The sequence below is a fragment of the Linepithema humile genome, chromosome 2 (genome assembly GCF_040581485.1).
Source record: "Linepithema humile isolate Giens D197 chromosome 2, Lhum_UNIL_v1.0, whole genome shotgun sequence".
NCBI lineage: Eukaryota > Metazoa > Arthropoda > Insecta > Hymenoptera > Formicidae > Linepithema > Linepithema humile.
This window is the reverse complement of record NC_090129.1, coordinates 28,373,949-28,396,457: the sequence shown is the minus strand read 5'-3', so window position 1 is coordinate 28,396,457 and position 22,509 is coordinate 28,373,949. Positions and strand designations below refer to the sequence as shown.

General features: G+C 29.0%; 3 protein-coding genes across 3 annotated transcripts; all 3 read right to left on the bottom strand.

Annotated features, from left to right (window-relative positions):
- Positions 1–5,019: 5,019 nt before the first annotated feature.
- Positions 5,020–11,394, bottom strand: LOC105677312 (putative uncharacterized protein DDB_G0288037). The gene is made up of 6 exons (XM_012375848.2): positions 10,861–11,394; positions 9,605–9,685; positions 9,299–9,376; positions 7,604–9,173; positions 5,554–5,682; positions 5,020–5,461 (listed from the first exon to the last, which is right to left on the bottom strand). Exons 1-4 carry the CDS (start codon positions 10,916–10,918, stop codon positions 8,899–8,901), a joined length of 492 nt encoding a protein of 163 aa, XP_012231271.2. The 5' UTR covers positions 10,919–11,394; the 3' UTR covers positions 5,020–5,461; positions 5,554–5,682; positions 7,604–8,898.
- Positions 11,395–13,135: 1,741 nt separating this feature from the next.
- Positions 13,136–16,697, bottom strand: LOC105677311 (uncharacterized). Its single transcript, XM_012375846.2, has 5 exons — positions 16,455–16,697; positions 15,008–15,266; positions 14,229–14,554; positions 13,634–13,945; positions 13,136–13,513 (listed from the first exon to the last, which is right to left on the bottom strand). Exons 1-5 carry the CDS (start codon positions 16,513–16,515, stop codon positions 13,296–13,298), a joined length of 1,176 nt encoding a protein of 391 aa, XP_012231269.1. The 5' UTR covers positions 16,516–16,697; the 3' UTR covers positions 13,136–13,295.
- A 3,905-nt stretch (positions 16,698–20,602) lies between these two features.
- LOC105677317 (uncharacterized) lies at positions 20,603–22,455 on the bottom strand. The gene is made up of 3 exons (XM_012375861.2): positions 22,321–22,455; positions 21,161–21,229; positions 20,603–21,066 (listed from the first exon to the last, which is right to left on the bottom strand). Exons 1-3 carry the CDS (start codon positions 22,376–22,378, stop codon positions 20,795–20,797), a joined length of 399 nt encoding a protein of 132 aa, XP_012231284.2. The 5' UTR covers positions 22,379–22,455; the 3' UTR covers positions 20,603–20,794.
- Positions 22,456–22,509: the final 54 nt, after the last annotated feature.

Genomic DNA, 22,509 nt, shown 5'->3' with positions numbered 1-22,509 from the left:
GAGAAACATGCAATAAATTAATTACGAAACGTTTCACGTAAGGAGACTCGCATTTTTTGTAAACTGTTGTTGCTGCGGATATCGACGAGAAAGAATCGTCAAGCAGAGGATCCGAAGTTACGAAAATGTGTAGGTACACTCTAAAAAGTGAATTGGAGAAAATGTTTAGATTTAAAACGTTTTTCCCAAAACAAGCGTTCAATAATGAAAAATGTTTCAGATTTAATCATTTTAGTGTTTTAAATTTAAATACCCTGGTGTTTAAAATATTGAAAACGCTCAAAAGTGTTTACTGTTTTTCCTCAAACGGAAAAAAGTGTTTTACTATGATAGTTAAATGTTTACTTTCTCCACACGCCGAAAAACAAAACACCTTACTGAAATTAAACGTTTATTAAAGTAAAACGTTTTTTTTCAAGACGTTATATTCTGATGAATTGTGAAGTGCATTGAGAAACGTTGCTAAGGACGACCAGAATTAAAGTTTGAAGATTTTATCATTATGACATAATAGTAAAATTTTTTGATGAAGAGGGAAAAAGAGGGAAAATTAGCAGATTTTATTTGTACCGATAATATTATAAAAATGAAAGTTGAAAATCCAACTGCTGCCAAATCCATTCCTTGTTTGTTGAGATATTATTATGCGTGGGACTCCCATTATCCAACAAATTATAAGACGGTGCTGGATTTCTTTGATAAAGTATTGTTGAACAAAATCACACACAATAATTCAGCCTATAGGCTGAATCAAATTTGCCGCCACTTAATGACAGTGGAGCAAGAGGAAATTTTTTTATTAATTAAATAAGAAATAGATAATAAAATAGGAAACAGGTATCTTATATATAAGATTCTTTGAATAATAATAAATAACACATTCTCTCTCGCGCGCGCGCGCGTTTCCAGTTTTTTTTTCTCCAATTCTCAACCGATTTTGTTGACATTTTTTCTATGATATTTAATGTTACCCCGAGCATATATAGCCAGAAATGTAAAAAACGTAAAAAAAATTTTTAATATTAAAAAGCTCAAAGAAAAAATTTCAGCAAAATCAGTTGAGAATTGGAAAAGAAAAACGGGAAATAAATTTCGCCGAAAACGCCGGAAAAAATAGCACTTTATACACTCTTTAACAGTAATGATCACGAACATATTTATATTATGACTCTTTTGATGAAAATCAGAATGTATTTCGAATATAAATCGAGTGTTAATAAATTTTTTTTTACGACGACATATTAATTTGTTACACTGAAGATGGCCACGTCTTTTAGGCCGAAACGTCCGTAATTTTATAATAAAAAGAAAATTTGAGCAATTATAATTAGCTTCTGCTCTATCAGAGTAATATATATGATATATTACTCTGATATGATATATTACGCTGATATAGTAATATATATCAGCTTGTGGTTTTCAAGAATATTATTTTAATAAGAAAAAGAGCTATATATTTATACTATTAAATTTTTTTTTAATTCAAAAATTAAAAATTTGCCGCCTCCTAAAATCTGCCGCCCTAGGGTATAGCCTATCCAGCTTAATGGAAAATCTGCCCCTGTTGCCTGCGTCAAATTAAGTTAACTTTATTTTTAAATGAATAACATATAGAAATTATTTATTTTATTTATATTTAAAAAATAATGTAAAATTGATGAAATGAAATGTGTCCTTTGAAATATTATACACAGATTACTCCTCAGGTACTCCCTTTGCAAGAGATATATTACACAGCTGTCACTATTACGTTTTGTAAGGATACGTTATAATAGCACTTAATGTTTTATTAAATAAACGATTTAGTATGTTCAGTATAAGAGCTCATAATTATTTAAACAAAAACTTATAGTTAATTAAAAAAATAAAAAGATGCACATAGTTAATTAAATGTGATAACTTAATTTAATAGTTTAATATAAACGAGACATTAAAATAAAAAAGCCGTCATTTAAAAAAAAAGCTCATCGAGAAGAGCTTAACTAATTGTTCGTATTGATTTTAATAATTTACTCAGTACTAATTAATAAAGTTATAATAAAGTTGAAAACAGATAAATATCATTTGTTAGTTCTAAATATATTAAAATTTTACAATTTCCTTTTTTTGAAAATCTTTAGAATTTTAATTTGCAGATTTCATGTATGCATATTTTATGTAGTAGAAATATTATTCACATTTTTAATACAAGAAAGACACATCGGACTGACACGCGCAAATAATTAAAAGTATTTTCTTATAATATCTCTCGAAAAACATTAGTCGTGAAATTATTACTATTTTAATTTATCAACGCTGTCATATAAATCAAGGAAACAAATTAAATTCTTTTGCGCAATTGATTATTTATCTATTGTTCACAATTTGTTTATCTGAGGTTTATCAAAATTGCATAGCGTTCTACGCAGTTGTACTGTATCAGTATGATTCACAATATCCATTCATTAAACGAACAACGTTATTAGACATAATAATATTTCTGATATGCCGTAAGACCGCTCTAAATTTTCTTTGACGTAATTTCTTTCGCATTAATTAATAAATGTATAAATTTTCATTTTTGCAAATAATGTATAAATACTAATGCTAACTATAAATTACTTTAGTATTTGTACATTGCGACAAATAATATAATTATTATTGATTCAGTAATTCGTTTTATTACTATTATTGTATAAAAAACCAGTAATTAAAACAGTAATAATAACACAAAAGAAAAATAATTTATGATATATATTAATTTTACCTGTTACTTGGACGAATTGCCAAATGGCAATTGTCATCAGGAACAAAAACCACTTCATTATTTCTTGAATGCACTGCGCGTTTTTAATGACGTTTCTTCAACTCTGCAAATAAATAAACGCTTCGGTACCAAAATTCTTACGTAAAATAAACTTTTTTATGGCATGTCCAACTTTATATACGATTTTAAGCAAAGAAACCATTAGACTGATAATTTATCTTCTTATGTGCTCTGATTGTGCTCCAATTGCATCGGTCTGTACTCCTGTTTACTGCATACGTAACATACCTTCCAATCATATGATAAACATATGATAAAAAAGCTTCTATATTTTAATTACTTTTAGAAAGAAAAACTAAAGTGTCATTCTAAAGCTTTGAATCTTTTGAAACGCTTAAATGTTTTAAACGGGCAAGATACATGTGCTGAAATCCAGGCGCCGCAGAAGTATTTTTCATCTGAGGAGGCAAAATTTATAAAGGGGATACATTATACATTCATAATATGTATATACAGGGTGTCCCGCGTAACTTGTTCCATCGGGAACTGGGAGGTAGATGGGATTGAAATAAATATAAAAGTCCTTTACCGTTTTACGGTAATTTTAATGTTCAGTGGGTAGTATAAATGTGCGAAAAATATGCATAGATGTTTTGTTCTAATTAACTTAATGCGCTATATTTTCTTTATTATGTACTGTACTTCAATTTAACGAGTAAATAATAAAAAAAAAGAAAAAAAAGAAAAGTAACCCATTTTCCACCTTTAATGTAAATATTTGATACTCAAGATTTTCGGTCATAAAATACCTGAAGAAAACAGAAAATTTGAGGGGAGGGGGAGCTACGCCCTCTGAATTATCTTTGGGCGAGCGGTCGTCCCCTCTGCCGCCCTGGTTCCGCGGCGCCTGATGAGATCTAAATAAGCGTGTTACTCGTGAATTATATGTATAATACTAAGAAACATGCAATAAATTAGTTACGAAACGTTTCACGTAAGGAGACTCGCATTTTTTCTAAACTGTCGTTGCTGCGGATATCGACGAGAAAAAATCGTCAAGCAAAGGGTCTGAAGTTATGAAAATGTGTAGGTAAGGCTGTGGGGACAACACTGTGTAATAATTATTTAGAATTATCAATATGCAATCGCGAATCATGTATTATAGATATATACACAGGCACAGCAAAAATTAAAAATTGTTTAAGATAGTTGGCTCATAAAATGAGTTTCTTAAAAATTGTTCAAAATTTTCATTATATCTATAGAAGTAATATGTAAGTAGTCTTCAAACAAAAAAAACATTTGCCGTTTAGAAGCGAAGATACTAATTACAGTCGTAATTAGTATTTTTAACACGTGTTGCATACATCATACTATGCTTGACATATTTTTAATTTCATCTTGAAAATTACATTTAAGACTTTAATAAAAAATAATGAGCATGCAGAAAACAAACATATAAACATTACAAAAAAACAGCATTATTCACAGTTTAATTTCAATAATAAAACGTTAGCGGTATATGAATTTTGAAATTTTTTGAGGTATAAAAAAAACTCAAAGATATAAATTACGATATTCAAATTATACATGCGTAGGTACGTAGTATGGACAAACCCAACCAAATGTCTACTCTAACAAGTGTAAGAAATTAATTTATTAACTATTTTTATATTATTATCAAACTTTTGATTGATCCTTTTAGCAAATTGTTCATATAAATTAAATAATACGTAATGATATATCTAAACTTTATTATTTGAGTTTTTTTTAATGAAAGATTAAACTTTTAGATCGTATTGTCACGAGACAACTACCTTAAATAATAGTTGAACAATTTGCAAATTTAGTTCAAAGGAATAATTCCATAATGTATTTCTAACTATAACATAGAAAACGGTCTTCTTTATTATTATTTTTGAAATAATTATTTAGAATTAGCTGTCTAATATGTAAATCCTGTTTGGAATAAGTTATAACTCAAATTGACAAAATGTTTTGCATCCAAACGAACAGTAGGAACAGGCATTTCTTATAACATATTTTACGAGATTCTTTATCTTTTTGTCATATGTTTTATTATATCCTTATTATATTTAATATTGCTTTTTCATTATTAATCGGCTTTTCCACTTTGTTCTTCGGATTATTAAAGATTGTTTTCTTATTGTTAGTAGGCGCTGGCAAATAGCATCCGCATTTTCATAATTTTACTAATGCATTTATATATATGCTATTACAGATGTAGGATAAGAAAACTAGTTAGTTCTGGCTTACAGTTAAAGTAAAAATTTATTTCTTTCTCCAAAAACACATTGAATGTACGATACAATTTTTAAGGTGTACCATATATACAATCGTGAAGATAATTAATTATTATTGGAGATTAAAAAACAGATAAAAAATTCTTTCGACTACCCCCCCCCCCCCCCAGTAAGGGAGGCAAAACGCGAATCAGAAAATTTCTCCAATTTTTTGTTTTGTTATTGTTTTTTGAAATCTCATACTCTCCTTTGTTTTGTTTCAAATATGCTTGCGATTCTTTCACATAACTTTTCCGCATTTCATCATTTACATGATAGTCTTCCCTTTTTACTCCCGTTATCTCAGTATCGATTTCCCTTTTTCGTATGTGGCTCGTGGGTTTTTCTTCTTTGTCGTTACTTTTATTTTTATTTGCATGTTCTGGTTCCTTCTTTGTTGCGCTTCGGAAGCCTAGAGTAAAACAAGTGCGGAATTATGTATTTATTGCTTATATAAATATGTAGATACTTTAATGGCAATGTTTATGCTTTTTAAGAACCTACCTTCATAAAACGGATATGCATCCCGGATTGCAAATGGATATACTACTTCTGCATCACGGTTCGGTGAGAACAACGATTCAGTCAGAAGCAATAGATTTATCCGAGGTTTCCGTTAACTTATAGGATTGCCTGCGTTAATATATTTAAATTAAGTTAAATTTATTTTTAAATAAATAACATGTAGAAAATTTTTATTTTATTTATATTTAAAAATATAATGTGAAATTAATGAAATGTAGTGTGACTTCTGAAATATTATACTGAGGTTACTGTTCAGGTACTCCCTTTACAAGAAAAATATTACACAGTTGTTGGCAACTGAGTAATTGTGGATTTCATTGATAGTTGGTGTTAGTTGAATTTTTTAATACTTTAACGCGTTTTCGAAGTGTCAAACTTATATTGTTATTTAACAGTTGGTACTTCAATTGTCATTCAGTAAAAAAATGATATCAATCGAATGTTTAGTTTTTGTTTGGCAGTTGTTGAAACATGGAAAGTCGAAATGAGCATTTTCGTCATATTTTGCTTTTTTGCTTCCGTAAAAAAATGAACGCATCTCAAGCTCATAAGGAGTTATATGCTGTGTATGGTGATGAAACATTAAAAGAACGGCAGTGCCAAAATTGGTTCGCTAAATTTCGTTCTGGTGATTTTTCACTTAAAAAAGGGCAACGCTCTGGTCGTCCATTGGAAGTTGATGACGATCAAATGAAAACAATAATCGATTCCGATCGTCATAGCACAAAACGTGAGATTGCGAAGAAGCTCAATGTATCACATATGTGTATTGAAAAGCGTTTAAAAAAACTCGATATATGGGTTCCTCATCAACTTAAGGAAATTTACTTAACAAAACGCATCAATAACTGCGATTTGCTTCTGAAACGTAACGAAAATGATCCATTTTTGAAACGATTAATAACTGGCGATAAAAAATGGATTGTTTACAACAATGTAAATCGAAAAAGATCGTGGAGCAAGCAAAATGAACCAGCTCAAACAACATCCAAAGCTGAAATTCACGAAAAAAAAGTTATGTTATCAATTTGGTGGAATTACAGAGGAATTGTCTACTTTGAAAATTTGCGCAACCAAAACCACGCAACCAAACGATTAATTCAGATGTATACATTCAACAGCTAACCAAATTAAACAATGCAATTCAAGAAAAGCGACCAGAATTGGCAAATCGTAAAGATGTCGTGTTCCACCTTGATAATGCAAGACCACACACATCTTTGGCCACTCGGCAAAAATTATTGCAGCTTGGTTGGGATGTGTTGCCACATCCACCATATAGTTCTGACCTTGCACCATCGGATTACCATTTATTTTGATCTTTACAAAACTTTCTGAATGGTAAAACTTTCAATAATAATAATGATGTCAAATCGCACTTGGTTCAGTTTTTTGCCGATAAAAACAATAAATTTTATGAACGTGGAATTATAATGCTGCCAGAAAGATGGCAAAAAGTCATTGATAAAAATAGACAATACATTATTGAATAAAGTTATTTCGTTCCATAAAAAAATAGACTTTTATTTTTTTGAAAAAATCCGCAATTACTTAGTTGCCAACCCAATATTATTATTTTAATTTATCAACATGGTCACATAAATCAAGAAAACAAATTAAATTCTTATGCGCAATTGATCATTCATCTATTTATCACAATCTGTTCATCTGTGGTTTATCAAAACTGCATAGCATTCTACGCAGTTGTACTGTTATCGATATGATTCACAATATTCATTCATTAAACAAACACGTTATTTGGCATAATATTTTTTCTGCTCTTCCGTTCGAAGTCTCTTTGGATATAATATTTTTTGCACTAATTAAAAACTGAGTAAATTTTTATTTTTTTAAATAATGTATAAATAATAATACAAACTATAAATTGCTTTAGTATATCGACGCGACAAGTGATTTAATTATTGTTGATACAGAAAATTTGTTTTATTATTATTATTATTTAAAAAACTGACAAGTTATAAGAACAATAAAAGAAAAATAATTTATAATATACATATGTTAACTTTACCTGTTACTTGTACGCAATGCCAAATGGCAATTGTTATCAGCAACACAAAACACTTCATGATTTCTTGAATACACTGAACACTTTGGATGACGGTTCTTTAATTTTGTAAGCAAGATCCTTCGGCATCAAAATCCTGACTTAAATTGAACTTTTTTAAGAAATGTTCGACTTATATAAGTTTCTACACAATTAAACCGTTAGACTGATAGATTTATTTATCTTTTTATTTGTGCTCTACCTGCATCGGTCTTTATTCCAGCGTTACCAATTCTTGCCCAGGATTTTCACGCAAAATTTAAAGGACCATGTATGTACATGAGCTGCGTAAAGCGCTCTGTGCTACACATGAACATGGCCCCTCGATTATGTGCGTGAAAACTTAGAACAAATAATTTTCACGCTGCTGGACTCCTGATTGTATGTATGCAAACATTAAAAAGACTTAGACATTTTCATCGCTTTTAGAGAAAAACTAAAATGTGATTTTAAGACTTTAGAATATTTAAAATGCTTGAATTTTTTTGTAAAGATTTGCAAGATAAATGTACCAGAATGTTTTATTTGCTGAGCTCTGAGAAAGCGTGTACTCATAAATTATATCTATGTGAAGCCTACAATAAATTAGTTACAAAACGTTTCACTTAAGAAAACTTGCATTTTTTGTGAACCCTTGTTGCTGCGACGAGAAAGAATCGTCAAGCAGAGAGTCTAAAATTCCGAAAATGTGTAGGTAAAACTGTGGAAACAACACTGTGTAATAATTATTTAGAATTACCAATATACACTCGCGAGCTATGTATTATACATATTTACGCAGGCAAAACAAAAAATAAAAATTGTTTAACATAATTGTCTAAAGTAAATGTTAGAAATTGATCCAATTTTTCATTATATTTATTGAAGTAATATCTAAGTAATCCTGCATCAAAAAAATTTACTGTTTAGAAGTGGAGATAATTACAGTCGTAATTAGTACTTTTGTTATCATAATTAGTACTTTATTTTATTAATTTATTTATATATATGCTATTACAGCTGTAAAGTAAGAAAACACATTCAAAAACACATCGAATGTACGATATTATTTTTAAGATGTATATACAATCTTGAAGATATTTAATTACTCTTACAGATTAAAGAACAGATAAAGAATCTTATCCTCTACCCCAATAAAACAGGAAAGACAATATGCGTCTCGGTAATTCTTCTATATGTTCACTTGTATCTTCTTGAATATTCTCATGTGATATCTCATAATCTTCATCTATATGTTCACTTGTATCTTCTTGAATATTCTAATGTGATGTCTCATTATCTTCATTTATATGTTTACTTGTATCTTCTTGAATATTCTCATGTGATGTCTTATTATCTTCATCTATATGTTCACTTGTATCTTCTTGAATATTCTCATGTGATGTCTCATTATCTTTATTATCGTTTTTATTATTGTCTTTATTATCGTCTTTATTATCATCTTTATTATCGTCTTCATCATCGTTTTCATCGTTACTTTTTCCTTTAATTGCATCTTCTCGTGCTATTGTTAGCACGTACATTTTGCAGAAGTCTATAGTAAAACAAGTGGTGAATTATGTATTTATTGTTTTAAATAAAACTGTTGATACTTTATTTGCAATGGATATGCATTTTAAGAACCTACTTGTATAAAGCGTTAAAAATGGATTTATTTACTTTTTATTTGCATTGTGATCGAATTTATAAGCGGCATCGTTGAATGTGTCGATACATCCGGGATACTCGTACAATTACCTGCGTTAATATGTTTGAATTAAGTTAAATTTATTTTTAAATGAATAACATATCGAAATTTTTAATTCTATTTATATTTAAAAAGTAACGTGAAATTGATGAAATAAAATGAGTCGTGTAAAATATTATGCGGAACAGAAAAGAAAATAAGCGCTGAATTATTTATCTATTACTTATATAAATATGTAGATACTTTATTGGCAATATTTATGCACTTTGAGAACTTACCTGTACCCAACGCTTTGAGCAGATAATCAATCGTAATTGGATTTGGCAGATCTCGAGGTTTCCGTTGACTCACAGGATTACCTACGTTAATATACTTAAATTAAATTAAATTTATTTTGAAAAGAATAACATATAGAAAATATTTATTCTATTTATATTTTAAAAGATAATGTAAAATTAATTAAATGTAGTGTGACCTCTGAAATATTATACACAGGTTACTCCTCAGGTACTCCTTTTGCAAAAAAATATTACAGAGTTGTCACTATTATGTTTTGTAAGGATACATTATAGTAGCATTTAATGTTTTGTTAAATTATCGATTTAGTTTGTTCAATATGAGAGCTCATAGTTATTTAAAAAAGAACTCATAGTTAATTAAAAAAATAAAAAGATTCTTATAGTTAATTAAATGTGATAGTTTAATTTAATAGTTTAATATAAACGAAACATTAAAATAAACAAGCCGTCATTTGAAGAAAGAGTTCATCCAGAAGAGCTCAACCGATTATTCGTATTAATTTTGTTAATTTACTCAGTACTAATTAATAAAGTTATAATAAAGTTAAAAACACATTAATATCATTTGTCAGTTCTAAATATATTAAAATTTTACCATTTTCTTCTTTTGAAGATCTTTGGAATTTTAATTTGGAGATTTTATGTATGCATATTTCATGTAGTAGAAATATTATTCGCATTTTTAATACAAGAAAGACACATCAAACTGACACACGCAAATAATTAGAAGTATTTTCTTATAATATCTCTCAAGAAACATTAGTCGTGAAGACATTACTATTTTAATTTATCAACGCGGTCATAAAAATCAAGGAAACAAATTAAATTTTTCTGCACAATTGATCATTTATCTATTGCTCACAATCCGTTCATCTAAGATTTATCAAAATTGCATAGCGTTTTACGCAGTTGTACTGTAACAGTATGATTCATAATATCCATTCATTAAACAAACAACGTTATTAGACATAATAATGTTTTTGATATGCCGTAAGACCGCTCTAAATTTTCTTTGACGTAATTTCTTTCGCATTAATTAATAAATGTATAAATTTTTATTCTTGCAAATAATGTATAAATACTAATACTAACTATAAATTGCTTTAGTTTGTATGTTGTGACAAGTAATATAATTATTATTGATTCAGTGAATTTGTTTTATTATTATTATTGTACAAAAAACTAATAATAATAACAATAAAAAAAAAATAATTTATGATATATGTTAACTTTACCTGTTACTTGGACGAATTGCCAAATGGCAATTGTCATCAGGAACAAAAACCACTTCATTATTTCTTGAATGCACTGCGCGTTTTGAATGACGTTTCTTCAACTCTGCAAGTAAATAAACGCTTCGGTACCAAAATTCTTACGTAAAATGAACTTTTTTATGGCGTGTCTGACTTTATATACGACTTTAAGCAAAGAAACCATTAGACTGATAATTTATCTTCTTATGTGCTCTGATTGTGCTCCGATTGCATCGGTCTGTACTCCTGCTTACTGCATACGTAACATACCTTCCAATCATATGATAAACATATGATAAAAAAGCTTCTATATTTTAATCACTTTTAGAAAGAAAAACTAAAGTGTTATTTTAAAACTTTGAATTTTTTGAAACGCTTAAATGTTTTAAACAGGCAAGATACATGTGCTGAGATCCAGGCGCCGCGGAAGTATTTTTCATCTGAGGGGGCAAAATTTATAAAGGGGATACATAATACATTTATAATATGTATATATATATGTATGTAACTCCATTCAAACATTATATAATAGGGTGGGTAGTATAAATGCTCAGTGGGTAGTATAAATGTGCGAAAAATATGCATAGATGTTTTGTTCTAATTAACTTAATGCGTTATATTTTCTTCATTATGTAGTGTACATTAATTGAACGTGTAAATAATCAAAAAAAGAAAGAAGAAAAGGAAAGAAAAGTGACCCATTTTTCCACCTTTGATGTAAATATTTGATACTCAATATTTTCAGTCATAAAAGACTTGAAGAAAAGAGAAAAATTTTAGGAGGGGAGCTACGCCCTCTGAATTATCTTTGGGCGAGCGGTCGTCCTCTCTGCCGCCCCGGTTCCGCGGCGCCTGATGAGATCTAAATAAGCGTGTTACTCGTGAATTATATGTATTATATAATACTAAGAAACATACAATAAATTAGTTACGAAACATTTCACCTAAAGAATTTTTGTGAACACTCGTTACTGTGGATATCCGAAAAAAAATTGCGATGCATTCAAATTTCTTTTCGAAACAATCCTCGTTTATTGCATTGCGCTCGTCCGTTCTTTATTTGTAATTAGGAATATCCATAAGATAGCGTTATACATCTATTAAGTACAGAAGAAATTTGTTATTTCTATAAAAAATTTTCCTTCTGGGCAATATATTTATAACCATGTATGTAAATTTAATTTTGCATAAATTTCAAGATTGAAAGTATTCACAAAATTGAAGTTAGCTTAAAAAGAGATGGTTTTACTCTTTAAATTTTATGATACTATATTAGTTATTATATTAACGGATGGGGTAGGCATGGTGGGGGTATTATTATCATTATTTATTTACATATTATCCGTTGATATTGTTGAACAAATAGCATTTTATCGCTGATAAAATAGATTCGCATATTCGGTGAATTAGTTTTGCCGGTAGTTCCAAAGATGTCGCGACGAGTTCAAGACCAAATCTTGATCTTGATCCGTCCGCAGAGATGACTGAACTGCAAAGTCATTTGGGCTTAGCAAACCCACGAATTTGAGTTTACACACTATGGTCACGCACATACATGTATGTACAAATAAAAACGCATTAAAAACGCAAACAAAGTAAAAAAGAATTTTACAAGAGAGGTACCTGACTGACAAGACGGTCTCGAGATCTTTTTTTATTAATAAGTAAAGAAATCTTGACCTTGACAAACCTTTGGAATGCTAGCTTTTACCTACTTTATGCAAAAATAAAGTCAAATAACGTGATAAGTATATAAATGAAAATTTATGACAATTGTCATATTAATTATTCGTAACAGTAAACTCGATATCAAGAATCATTTATTTAAATAAATAATTGGAATCTTTATTGATTCCATATCTGTGATAAATATTTTAAAATAATATTAATTTGTTATATAAATAGCTGTTATCTTTTTAGTAAAATAAAACAAAAGTTTTAATTTACTAAAAGATAACAGCTATTTATATAACAAATTAATGTTATTATAAAATATTTATCACAGATATTTCTCAATCTTCAGGTTTTATCCAGGGATAATATTTTTCAATGTACTTTGTATTATTACAAAATGTAGGATCGACGTTTTATTAACTTTCTTATGCTATCTAAAACTCTAATAAGTATCCTTTTTTAACTCTTTTGACTTCGCATCGAACGAGATTCATATCTCATTGCAACTTATCTTCTTGCGAATCAGTTTCCTGGAAAAACAATGAAGCACGTAGGATTTTAAAATAAAAGAGAAGAAACAATATATTATATGATGAGCGGCGCGCAGTAATTGCTATTGTAGCTCATTTGGTGCTGTCATTGCCGCTTCTACCGCTGGATATATTTTATTGCTTTTCTTACGAAAATGCAATATTACAGTATACAAACTAAATTTTACACACATTTTTTTTTATATTTGTGCATTATGCAATATCTAACAATTCGCCAACAGTTTGCGCGAGATCAGAGAATACATCACTATCGTATTGTTTAGAACTTTTGCTTCTGACATAATGCAACGGTATAGTCTGACTATTCTCGGGAAATCTAGCGAAGGATCCTCCTTCGGATGACGCAATTCCGTGAGCATGTCCGTTTCCAACAGCCTGAGCATTGACCTGAGCATTTCCATTTCGGTGTCCTAAAATCGATATGTCGTTGGAATCTTCTTTTCGAAAAGTATTTTTAAAAGCACAATCAAAAGTCGCATTTTTTCTTTAACACTTTTATCGTAATCGTTTCTTAATTGTGTACATTTTACCTGACACAGAGCTGAATGATTGTGCTTGAGAAATTGAATCACCAGCCGAAAACGCATAAGGACCAGAGTTTGAACTTATTTCGAATTGAGGACCAATCGATCCGTGAGTTTGACTGTTCCAAGAATTGTGTTGTCGATGTTCAATCGATAGATTTGGTCGGGGAAGTACTCTGTGATTTGGTCGCCATTTGTAGATATGAATTGTCGGCCTTTGTTCTCGTCTGTGTATATCAGCTATACCAATGTTCAATGTTGGTCGTCTTCCATCATACGGTTTCGAAATAGTCAATGTAGGTCGACCGAAACGTCGATCTAAAATTATAATTTTTATTTTTATTACTAGTAATTTATCAATTTCAATTTGAATAGAATAAAATTATTACAGCTTAGATGAAATAACTGTATAAAAGATTAATTGGTAGTTTAATAATAAATATCGTCATATTTTTTTTAAAAAAGACACAAAAATAAATTTATGTTATAAGTTTAAGTTATATAATTTAACATATTATTTTCTTTCTCAAGCTTTCCATTTATGAATTATTTGTATGAAGAAAATTGAGTAATAAAAAATTAAATTTATAACTGTACTTGCCATTGTATTCGTTGCTTGGACCAACATTACTCCATGTCGGTCGATTTTGATACTGTGTGCTGATAGCACTAGCTTGTGAGAAGGATTGTCCTCTGTTATCATTGGCTATAGCAGAGGATTGCGAGGCGCCAACGGAAGACGAAGCACCGGTAATTGCTTGTCCATTTTCAATCGCTCCGAAAGAAGTTGCGCTTGCTTGGCCGAAGCTCAGTGAATGGCTTTCGGTTTTGGCATTGTTACCTTTATTATATGCTTCCGCGCCCGCTGTAGAAATTCCCGATAGTCCTGCGGAAAGAGTCGTCGACTTGCTTACAGAAACGGATGATCTGAAAAATAATAATTGCTTTCTATATACGTTTTTTTTTTTAAAGAAATATAGATACGATATTGTTAAAAAATATAACTGGAAAATTATTGCTAACAATTGGCTAGAAACATCTAACGTTTAATGATTTTGTATGATTTAATATATCTACTAGTAATTAAATTTTTCCCGAGTATAAATTATAAATAAGTTTGAAATTAGGTTGATGCAAAATATTTGCTGTTTTTACCAAGTAAAGTTAAAGACAGAATTCTAAGATTTTAAGTTAATTTTTGTTATTCAAGTTAGTCGCCATTGTGCAGCTAATATACTCTTTTCATCTGGAAACACTTTTTTTGCCTGATTTAAAAGACTCTGAGCTCGCAGAGCAAAAATCAACAATTTTATTTAAAATAGACTTTCGCAGAAAGATGAATTTTTCTCATTAATCAAATATATTGTTTTCCAAACACACCCATCAATTCCATGTCCCGTGGGATGATTGTAATTGTTACTTTCCGAAAGACTAACGCCGTCGAGGCTCGCACCTAGGCTAACAGAATGTGCATTGTTGTCGCCTGCGTTCAAGCTAAAAGTAGCCGTGACAGGGCTGAGGGAAAGAAGACGCGTCTGAAATTTCTCATCATTCGATATCTTGACAACCGACTCCGGTGTTAGTTCTGGTGGCGTGTTCCATCGTCGTTCATGTTCCTGTGTAAAGTCTGCCTGTTCGCCTGCTCAATGAAAAGTGTTTGTTCAAGTGGTTAGAAATGCAGAGGTGAACGTATTCCCGTGTCTCAATAGATTTGTGTACTACGGTTGAAATGATTTTAGGTTGAAGATGCACATTATCTTTGTAAACATCGAAATACTGCGTGAATGTAATAGATTCACATTTCCAGATAGATTTCTATAGGTCTATAAAGTATTTTGGAACTTTTATCGTATTCATTTACTCAATAAAATAAAAAAGACAATTTTTTAAGACGATTAGATGATAAAAGTATCTTGTGATACCAACACGTTCTTTGATGTAACAAAGATTAAACAAATTTTGATGTCAAATGAAGAAATTATGTTAGCTTTTACATTTGCTTCGTAAATTTTGAATCAGATAAATGTTATTGACTGATTTTTTTTTTGCTGATTCTGCACTATTCTACTTATTACAGTATTTCCAGTCGTTTCATATTGTTCCTTTGTTATTGCGCTTTTTCTACAGATCAAGAAATGCAACTGTGGCACAAAAATTGCAGTTGCAACTGCCGTATGCATTAATATATGAATTTTTTTGCTAACTTAGAAGCGATGAAGTTATGTAACATTGGATAAATCACATTTTTAAAGCAATTTATTCCTTTTTTTCGCGTGTATTGCACTAGCAACCTATAATTTTTTAAATTCTATTATTGAAATAAACCACTAAAAGTTTTAGAAATTTGTCATAATTTTTTAAAAAAGGAATAACGAAAAAACTCTGTAATAAATTTTTAATCTCTGTGATAAAATCTGCAGTAAATAATTTTTGATAAATTTGCATTAAGTTTGTGTTTTACGTCCGCGATAAACTTATGTTAATAAATTAAAATGTGTTGATTTATCGATGTTAATATATATATTTATAGAGTGTCAATGATAATTTGTTAAATCTCGCAATTATTAAGATGTTGTATTAGAAGTTAAGAAATACTAAATCTTTCCAGATTTATTGTTCACATATTCGTAATGCATATATAAAAAAATTTTATCATTATCGTTACACTATACTCGTCGTAGCACGCTCCACAAGTTCGAAAAAAAAGTTTAGCTACTCACATTTGCAAGATATTATAACACTCGTCACATAAATTGTCTTTTTGCCGTCATCGATATTGGTATGCGCGTGACACTTGTATTCTTAATTTTTAGAAATATTTTCTCACCTTTCCGTGCAAACGACAGCGCGAATGTGAAGAGAAGAATACGGTTGACGCTCTTCGCCATGTCTGAAGACACTCTGACTTGATGATGCGAACGCTCTGCCCTTTTCAATAACTACGCGTGACCTTAGTGTCCTTCTTAAAATGCAGAACACGTCCATGTAACTCTTCTCAGGTGAATCGCTGCGCGATTCGCGATGACGCGAATCGTGAAAGAGAAACGCAATCTTCAATGACCAAGAGGTATCAATGACCAGTAAATAATTCTTTAGATTCTTTACCTTATTTTATATTTAAATAGATTATAATAGTCTTAAAGATATTTAATTAAGTTTAATGAACGAGTTGAATTTGAAGCGATAACATTCTTATTTGTTTATGCTATGATTACTAAACAGATGGCCTTCTGAAATCCCGAAAATGATTAGGTTAAGGCTATGAAGACAACTCTGTGTAATAATTATTTGGAATTACCAATATGCAATCGCGAGCCATGTATTATACATTGGTAAATATTACCAAACTATGTGTGATAATTATAACAAAACAATTTGTAAATATAAACGAATTGTTCAGTAATAATTATCAAATTATTTGACATTTATCATAAAATCATGTAATAACTATAACTAAATGATTTAGTAAGTATTAACCAATTTTTTAGTAATAGTTCAGTAATAATTACCAAATTATTTGACATTTATCATAAAATCATGTAAAAACTATTACTAAATGATTTAGTAAGTATTAACCAATTTTTTGGTTACAGTCACGGTGTAAAAATATAAGGTGATTTTACGGCAACAAATTTTTGTGATTTTCCTGTCATTGTTCCACATTGAACCGCTAGGTGGCTACGTGTTGAGGGACTTTAAATATATATATATATAAATTTTATTAAAATTTTATTGTCCTGCGGAACTTAATTATAAATATTTATTTTCTTAAAGAAACTTAATTTTCTTTAAAGATTGGAATACATTATTAATTATTTTTTCTGCAAATTTAACTAATTGTAAGAATAATTTGTTATAAAAAAATAAAAAAATATTTTGTCAGTAATATATATTTTTATACACAATGTTAAAAGTTTTATTTTAAAAAATTTGTATTATTTAGGACTATAATTATATATAAATGTGCTTTAGAGATTCATCATCTATCCTTTTCTGTCCACATCTATCCATATCTTCTATTCTTTTTTACTTGAGATTTTGCAGCAACGTGACATCTTGTGTGACATGCCTTAACTATGACATCTTGATCACAAATTTTTTGATAGAATACAATGGTCGTGAAATCATCTTATATTCTTACACCGTGGTTACAGTTGAATAATAATTACCAAATTATTTGACATTTATCATAAGATTATTTAGTAACTATAACTAAATGATTTAGTAAGTATTAACCAATTTTTCGGTTATAGTTGAGTAATAATTACCAAATTATTTGACATTTAACACAAAATCATTTAGTAATTATAACTAAATGATTAAATAAGTATTTGTTGGCTATAGTTTAGTAATAATTACCAAATTATTTGACATTTATTACAAAATCAATTAATAATTATTACTAAATAATTTAGTAAGTATTACTAAATAATTTAGTAAATATTACTAAATAATTTAGTAACTATTACTACATGACTTAGTAACTATTGCTAAATAATTTAGTAAGTATTAAACAATGGTAATTATTATCAAATGATTTAGTAACTATTAACAAACATAAAACACATTTTATCATACAAAATAGGTCACGGAGATCATGCGCTTGAGTTCTATAATAATGACAAAAATATTGAACGTACAAAATTTATAACATATAATAATTAATTATTGCAATCAGTTTGTGATTTTCATGAGTTGACAATTTAACATCAATATGTGAGCTCACATTTTTCCTCATGTGCACATGATAACTTGTGCTCATGATATGTATCATCATAATATGATTACAAGATATACATAATTTTGGGGTAAATAACTGAAGATCATGACGTGATTAGATCTGATCATCAGGCATTGCTATCTGGATATTTACAAATCTTTTCGTTATAATTATCACACATAGTTTGGTAATATTTACCAAACACTTCGATACCCACACGGAACAAAAACCTCTAATGGATATCCACTAGATGTCCATCATGGAGATTCGAAACCTCTATTAGATGTCTATGTAATCTCCTATAGATGTCTACTAGACATCCACAGTTCCGCATTACATACCTCCATTCGACATCCATTAAATATATTCATAGATATCATATGGAGCAATCATAGATGTTCCATAGATATTTCATAAAGCTTTGATGGATTGTAGTTTCAATTCGTCATTAATAAAATTATTTGGAAGTAAAGTCACAAATATGATTGCGAGATAGTCTTGTTTATGTAGGTGTTAACAGAATGTCACGACTGTGAGATAGTCGAGAACTGTGAGACAGTCGAGAACATGCCTATACAGCACAAAATATCCTACATATCCTTAGGACATCTTGGGGAGATCTCGATATCCTCAGAACATCCTTGGGACACCGAAATATCCTCGATGTCCTGAGGATATCCTGAGGATGTTTTGTGCTGTATGGGTGGTGACATTCTGTTAACACCTACATAAACAAGACTATCTCGCAATCACATTTGTGACTTTATTTCCAAATAATTTTATTAATGACAAATTGAAACCACAATCTTTCTACTAAACAGATTTGTAACGTTAGCACTGAAGATGGCTGAATGATCAGCCGAAACGTTTGACATCGACGATGCACTAACGATATTTGTTACTATGGATACTGATACTTCTATCAAACATTGATAACAGATGTCTAATAGACATTTATGATGGATTTATATCGTCATTTATCATAGAAATAATATGAATTTCTAATAGAAACCTATCTAATATCCATTGTAGAGATAGATGTAGTATGGAGTTATGGAGATTATATGGACGTCCATTGGATATTATGTTCCGTGTGGGTAATTATTAAAAAATAATTTGCTTATACTTATCAAATTCTTTGATAATATTTATCATTACTTGTTAATAATCATCAAACTTTACCAATATTAACCAAGTCGTATCAAGTTTTGCTACAATTATGATAACCAATCCTTTTTTTCAGTGCACTGAAAAAAGGATTGGTTATAATAATCCAAACTTGGTAAAAATTACTAAGAACTTTGGTGACATAGTTTCAACTAAATATATTAATAATAATGACAAAATAATTTGGTTAATGTTAACAAATAATTGTAACAAAATTTAATACGACTCGGTTAATATTGGCAAAGTTTGATGATTATTAACAAGTAATGATAAATATTATCCAAGAATTTGATAAGTATAAACAGATTATTTTTTAATAATTATCGAAGTGTTTGGTAAATATTATCAAACTATGTGTAATAACTATAACGAAACGATTTGTAAATACAGGGTGTCCGGTAATTGCTGAATCACCTCTCGAGTGTAGGTAAAGCGGGTTAAACTGAGTAGAAAAGTCCTCTATCGTTTTGCGATTTTCGCAATAATTAATGAGGAATTGTTTAAATGACAACGGCAACATACACTCTACCTGCACCCGACAGGTGATTCAGCAATTATCGGACCTGTATATACGCAGGAAAAGCAAAAATTAAAAATAGCTTCAATAGCTAAACAATTCGCAAATTTAGTCAAACGAATTTACATAACGTATTTCTATAAGTAACAAATAAAATAAGCTTTTTAATTGTTATTTTTGAAACAATTATTTAGAATTAACTGTCTAAAATGTAGATCTTGTTTGAAATAAGCTGTAGTTCAAATTTACGAAATGTTTTGTAGCCAAATAGACGGTAGAAACGGACACTTCTTATTACATATTTGACGAGATCCTTTATTATATTCTTTATTATATTCTTTATTATATTTTATAGTTTTTTTCATTATTAATCGATTTTTTCACTTTGTTCTTCGGATTTTTAGAAATTGTTTCCTTATTGTTAGTAGGCGTTGGCACAATAGCATTCGCATTTTTATTATTTTATTAATGCATTTATATATATGCTATTACAGATGTTGAATAAGAAAACTAGTTAGTTCTGGCTTACTATTGGAATAAAAATTTATTTTAAATGAAAAAGGCAGAAAGAGCCGTTGCTAAAAGAAATTTATTTCTTTCTTCAAAACACATCAAGTGTACAATAAAATTTTTAACGTGTATAAACAATCGTGGAGATAATTAATAATCGCTAGAGATTAAAAAGCAGACCAAAAAATCTTATCTTGTGCATCTTTTAAAACATACATAAGACCATATGTGATCTATTATTTGTCCGTAGTTTTTATAGTTTTATCTTTATACTCTTTATCTTTATACTCTTCCTTATTTCTCTTTTTTTGTCATGTTTAATTTCATTTTCGGAGTCATCTGGATTTTCTTGAATATTCTCATTTGATGTCAAAAAAATTTTGTCGTTTATATAAATATAGTCTGAATCATCGGATTCATGGATATCTATTTTCTCTTCTTGCCTCATAGTTTTCTCTTTTTCATCGTTACTTTTATCTTTTGTTGCATTTTCTTGTTCCTTCATCTCTATTGCTTTCTTCAAGGCTGTAGTAAAATAAATGCTAAATTATGTATTTATTCCTATTAAATAAATATGTATATATTTTATTGGCAATGTTTATGCACTTTAAGAACCTACTTGTAAGATCCTGTAAACGTGGTTTTATTTCTTCGCTTGGATTCAGATTAACCACCATCAACGGATGACCTGCGTTAATATATTTAAATTAAATGAAATTTATTTTTAAATGAATAATTAATAAAAAATTTTTATTGTATTTTTAATTAAAAAATAATGCAAAATTAATGAAATAAAATGTAACCTCTGAAATATTATACAGACAGTTGTTAGTATTTTATAAAGATGCATAATAATAGCACTAAATTATTAAATTAGGGATTTTGTTTGAACAATATAAGAGCAGATGCTCATAAGTGAATTAAATATGATAGTTTTATAGAAACGAGATATTAAAATAAAAAAGCATTTAAGGAAAGAGCTAATCCAGAAGAGCTCAACTAATTATTTGTACTAATTTTATTAATTAGTACTCAGTACTTAAAACTTATAGTAAAATTGAAAACACATAAATATCACTTGTCAATTGTAGATATATTAAAATTTTGCATTTTTTTCTAAATCTTCAAAATTTTAATTTATAAATTTTACGTATGCTTATTTTATGTAGTAGAAATATTATTCATACTTTTAATACAAAAAAGACACGTCAAACTGACAAACATAAATAATTAAAATTTTTGCTTATATTAATAATATCGCGTTTAATAATATCTCTTGAGAAACGTTAGTTATGAAGACATTACAATTCTAATTTATCAGCACGGTTGTATAAATCAAGGAAACTAATTAAATTCTTGAAACTAATTAAATGCGCAATTGATCATTTATCTATTGATCACAGTCTGTTCATCTGAGGTTTATCAAAAATACATATGCGTTCTACACAGTTGCACTTATTATCTGCATGATGCATAATATTTATTCATTAAACAAACACGTTATTTGACATAATAATATTTCTGCTCTTCCGTATGAAGACCGCTTGAAGTCTCCTTTAACGTAATTTCTTTTGCATTAATTAATAACTGTGTAAATTTTTATTTTTCCAAATAATGTATAAATACTAATACAAACTATAAATTGCTTTAGCATATCGACGCGACAAGTGATATAATTATTGATTTAGCCAATTCGTTTTATTTCTAATATTGTTTAAAAAGTCGACCAATAATAATAATAGTTAAAAAAACATAATTTTTGATATATGTTAACTTTACTTGTTACTTGAACGTATTGCCAAATGGCAATTGTTATCAGCAACACAAAACACTTCATGATTTCTTGAATGCACTGCGCGTTTTAAATGACGTTTATTCAACTTTGCAAATAAGTAGACACTTCGGTACCAAAATCCTTACTTAAAATGAACTTCTTCAATTGAATGTCCCAACTTATATACGAATTCT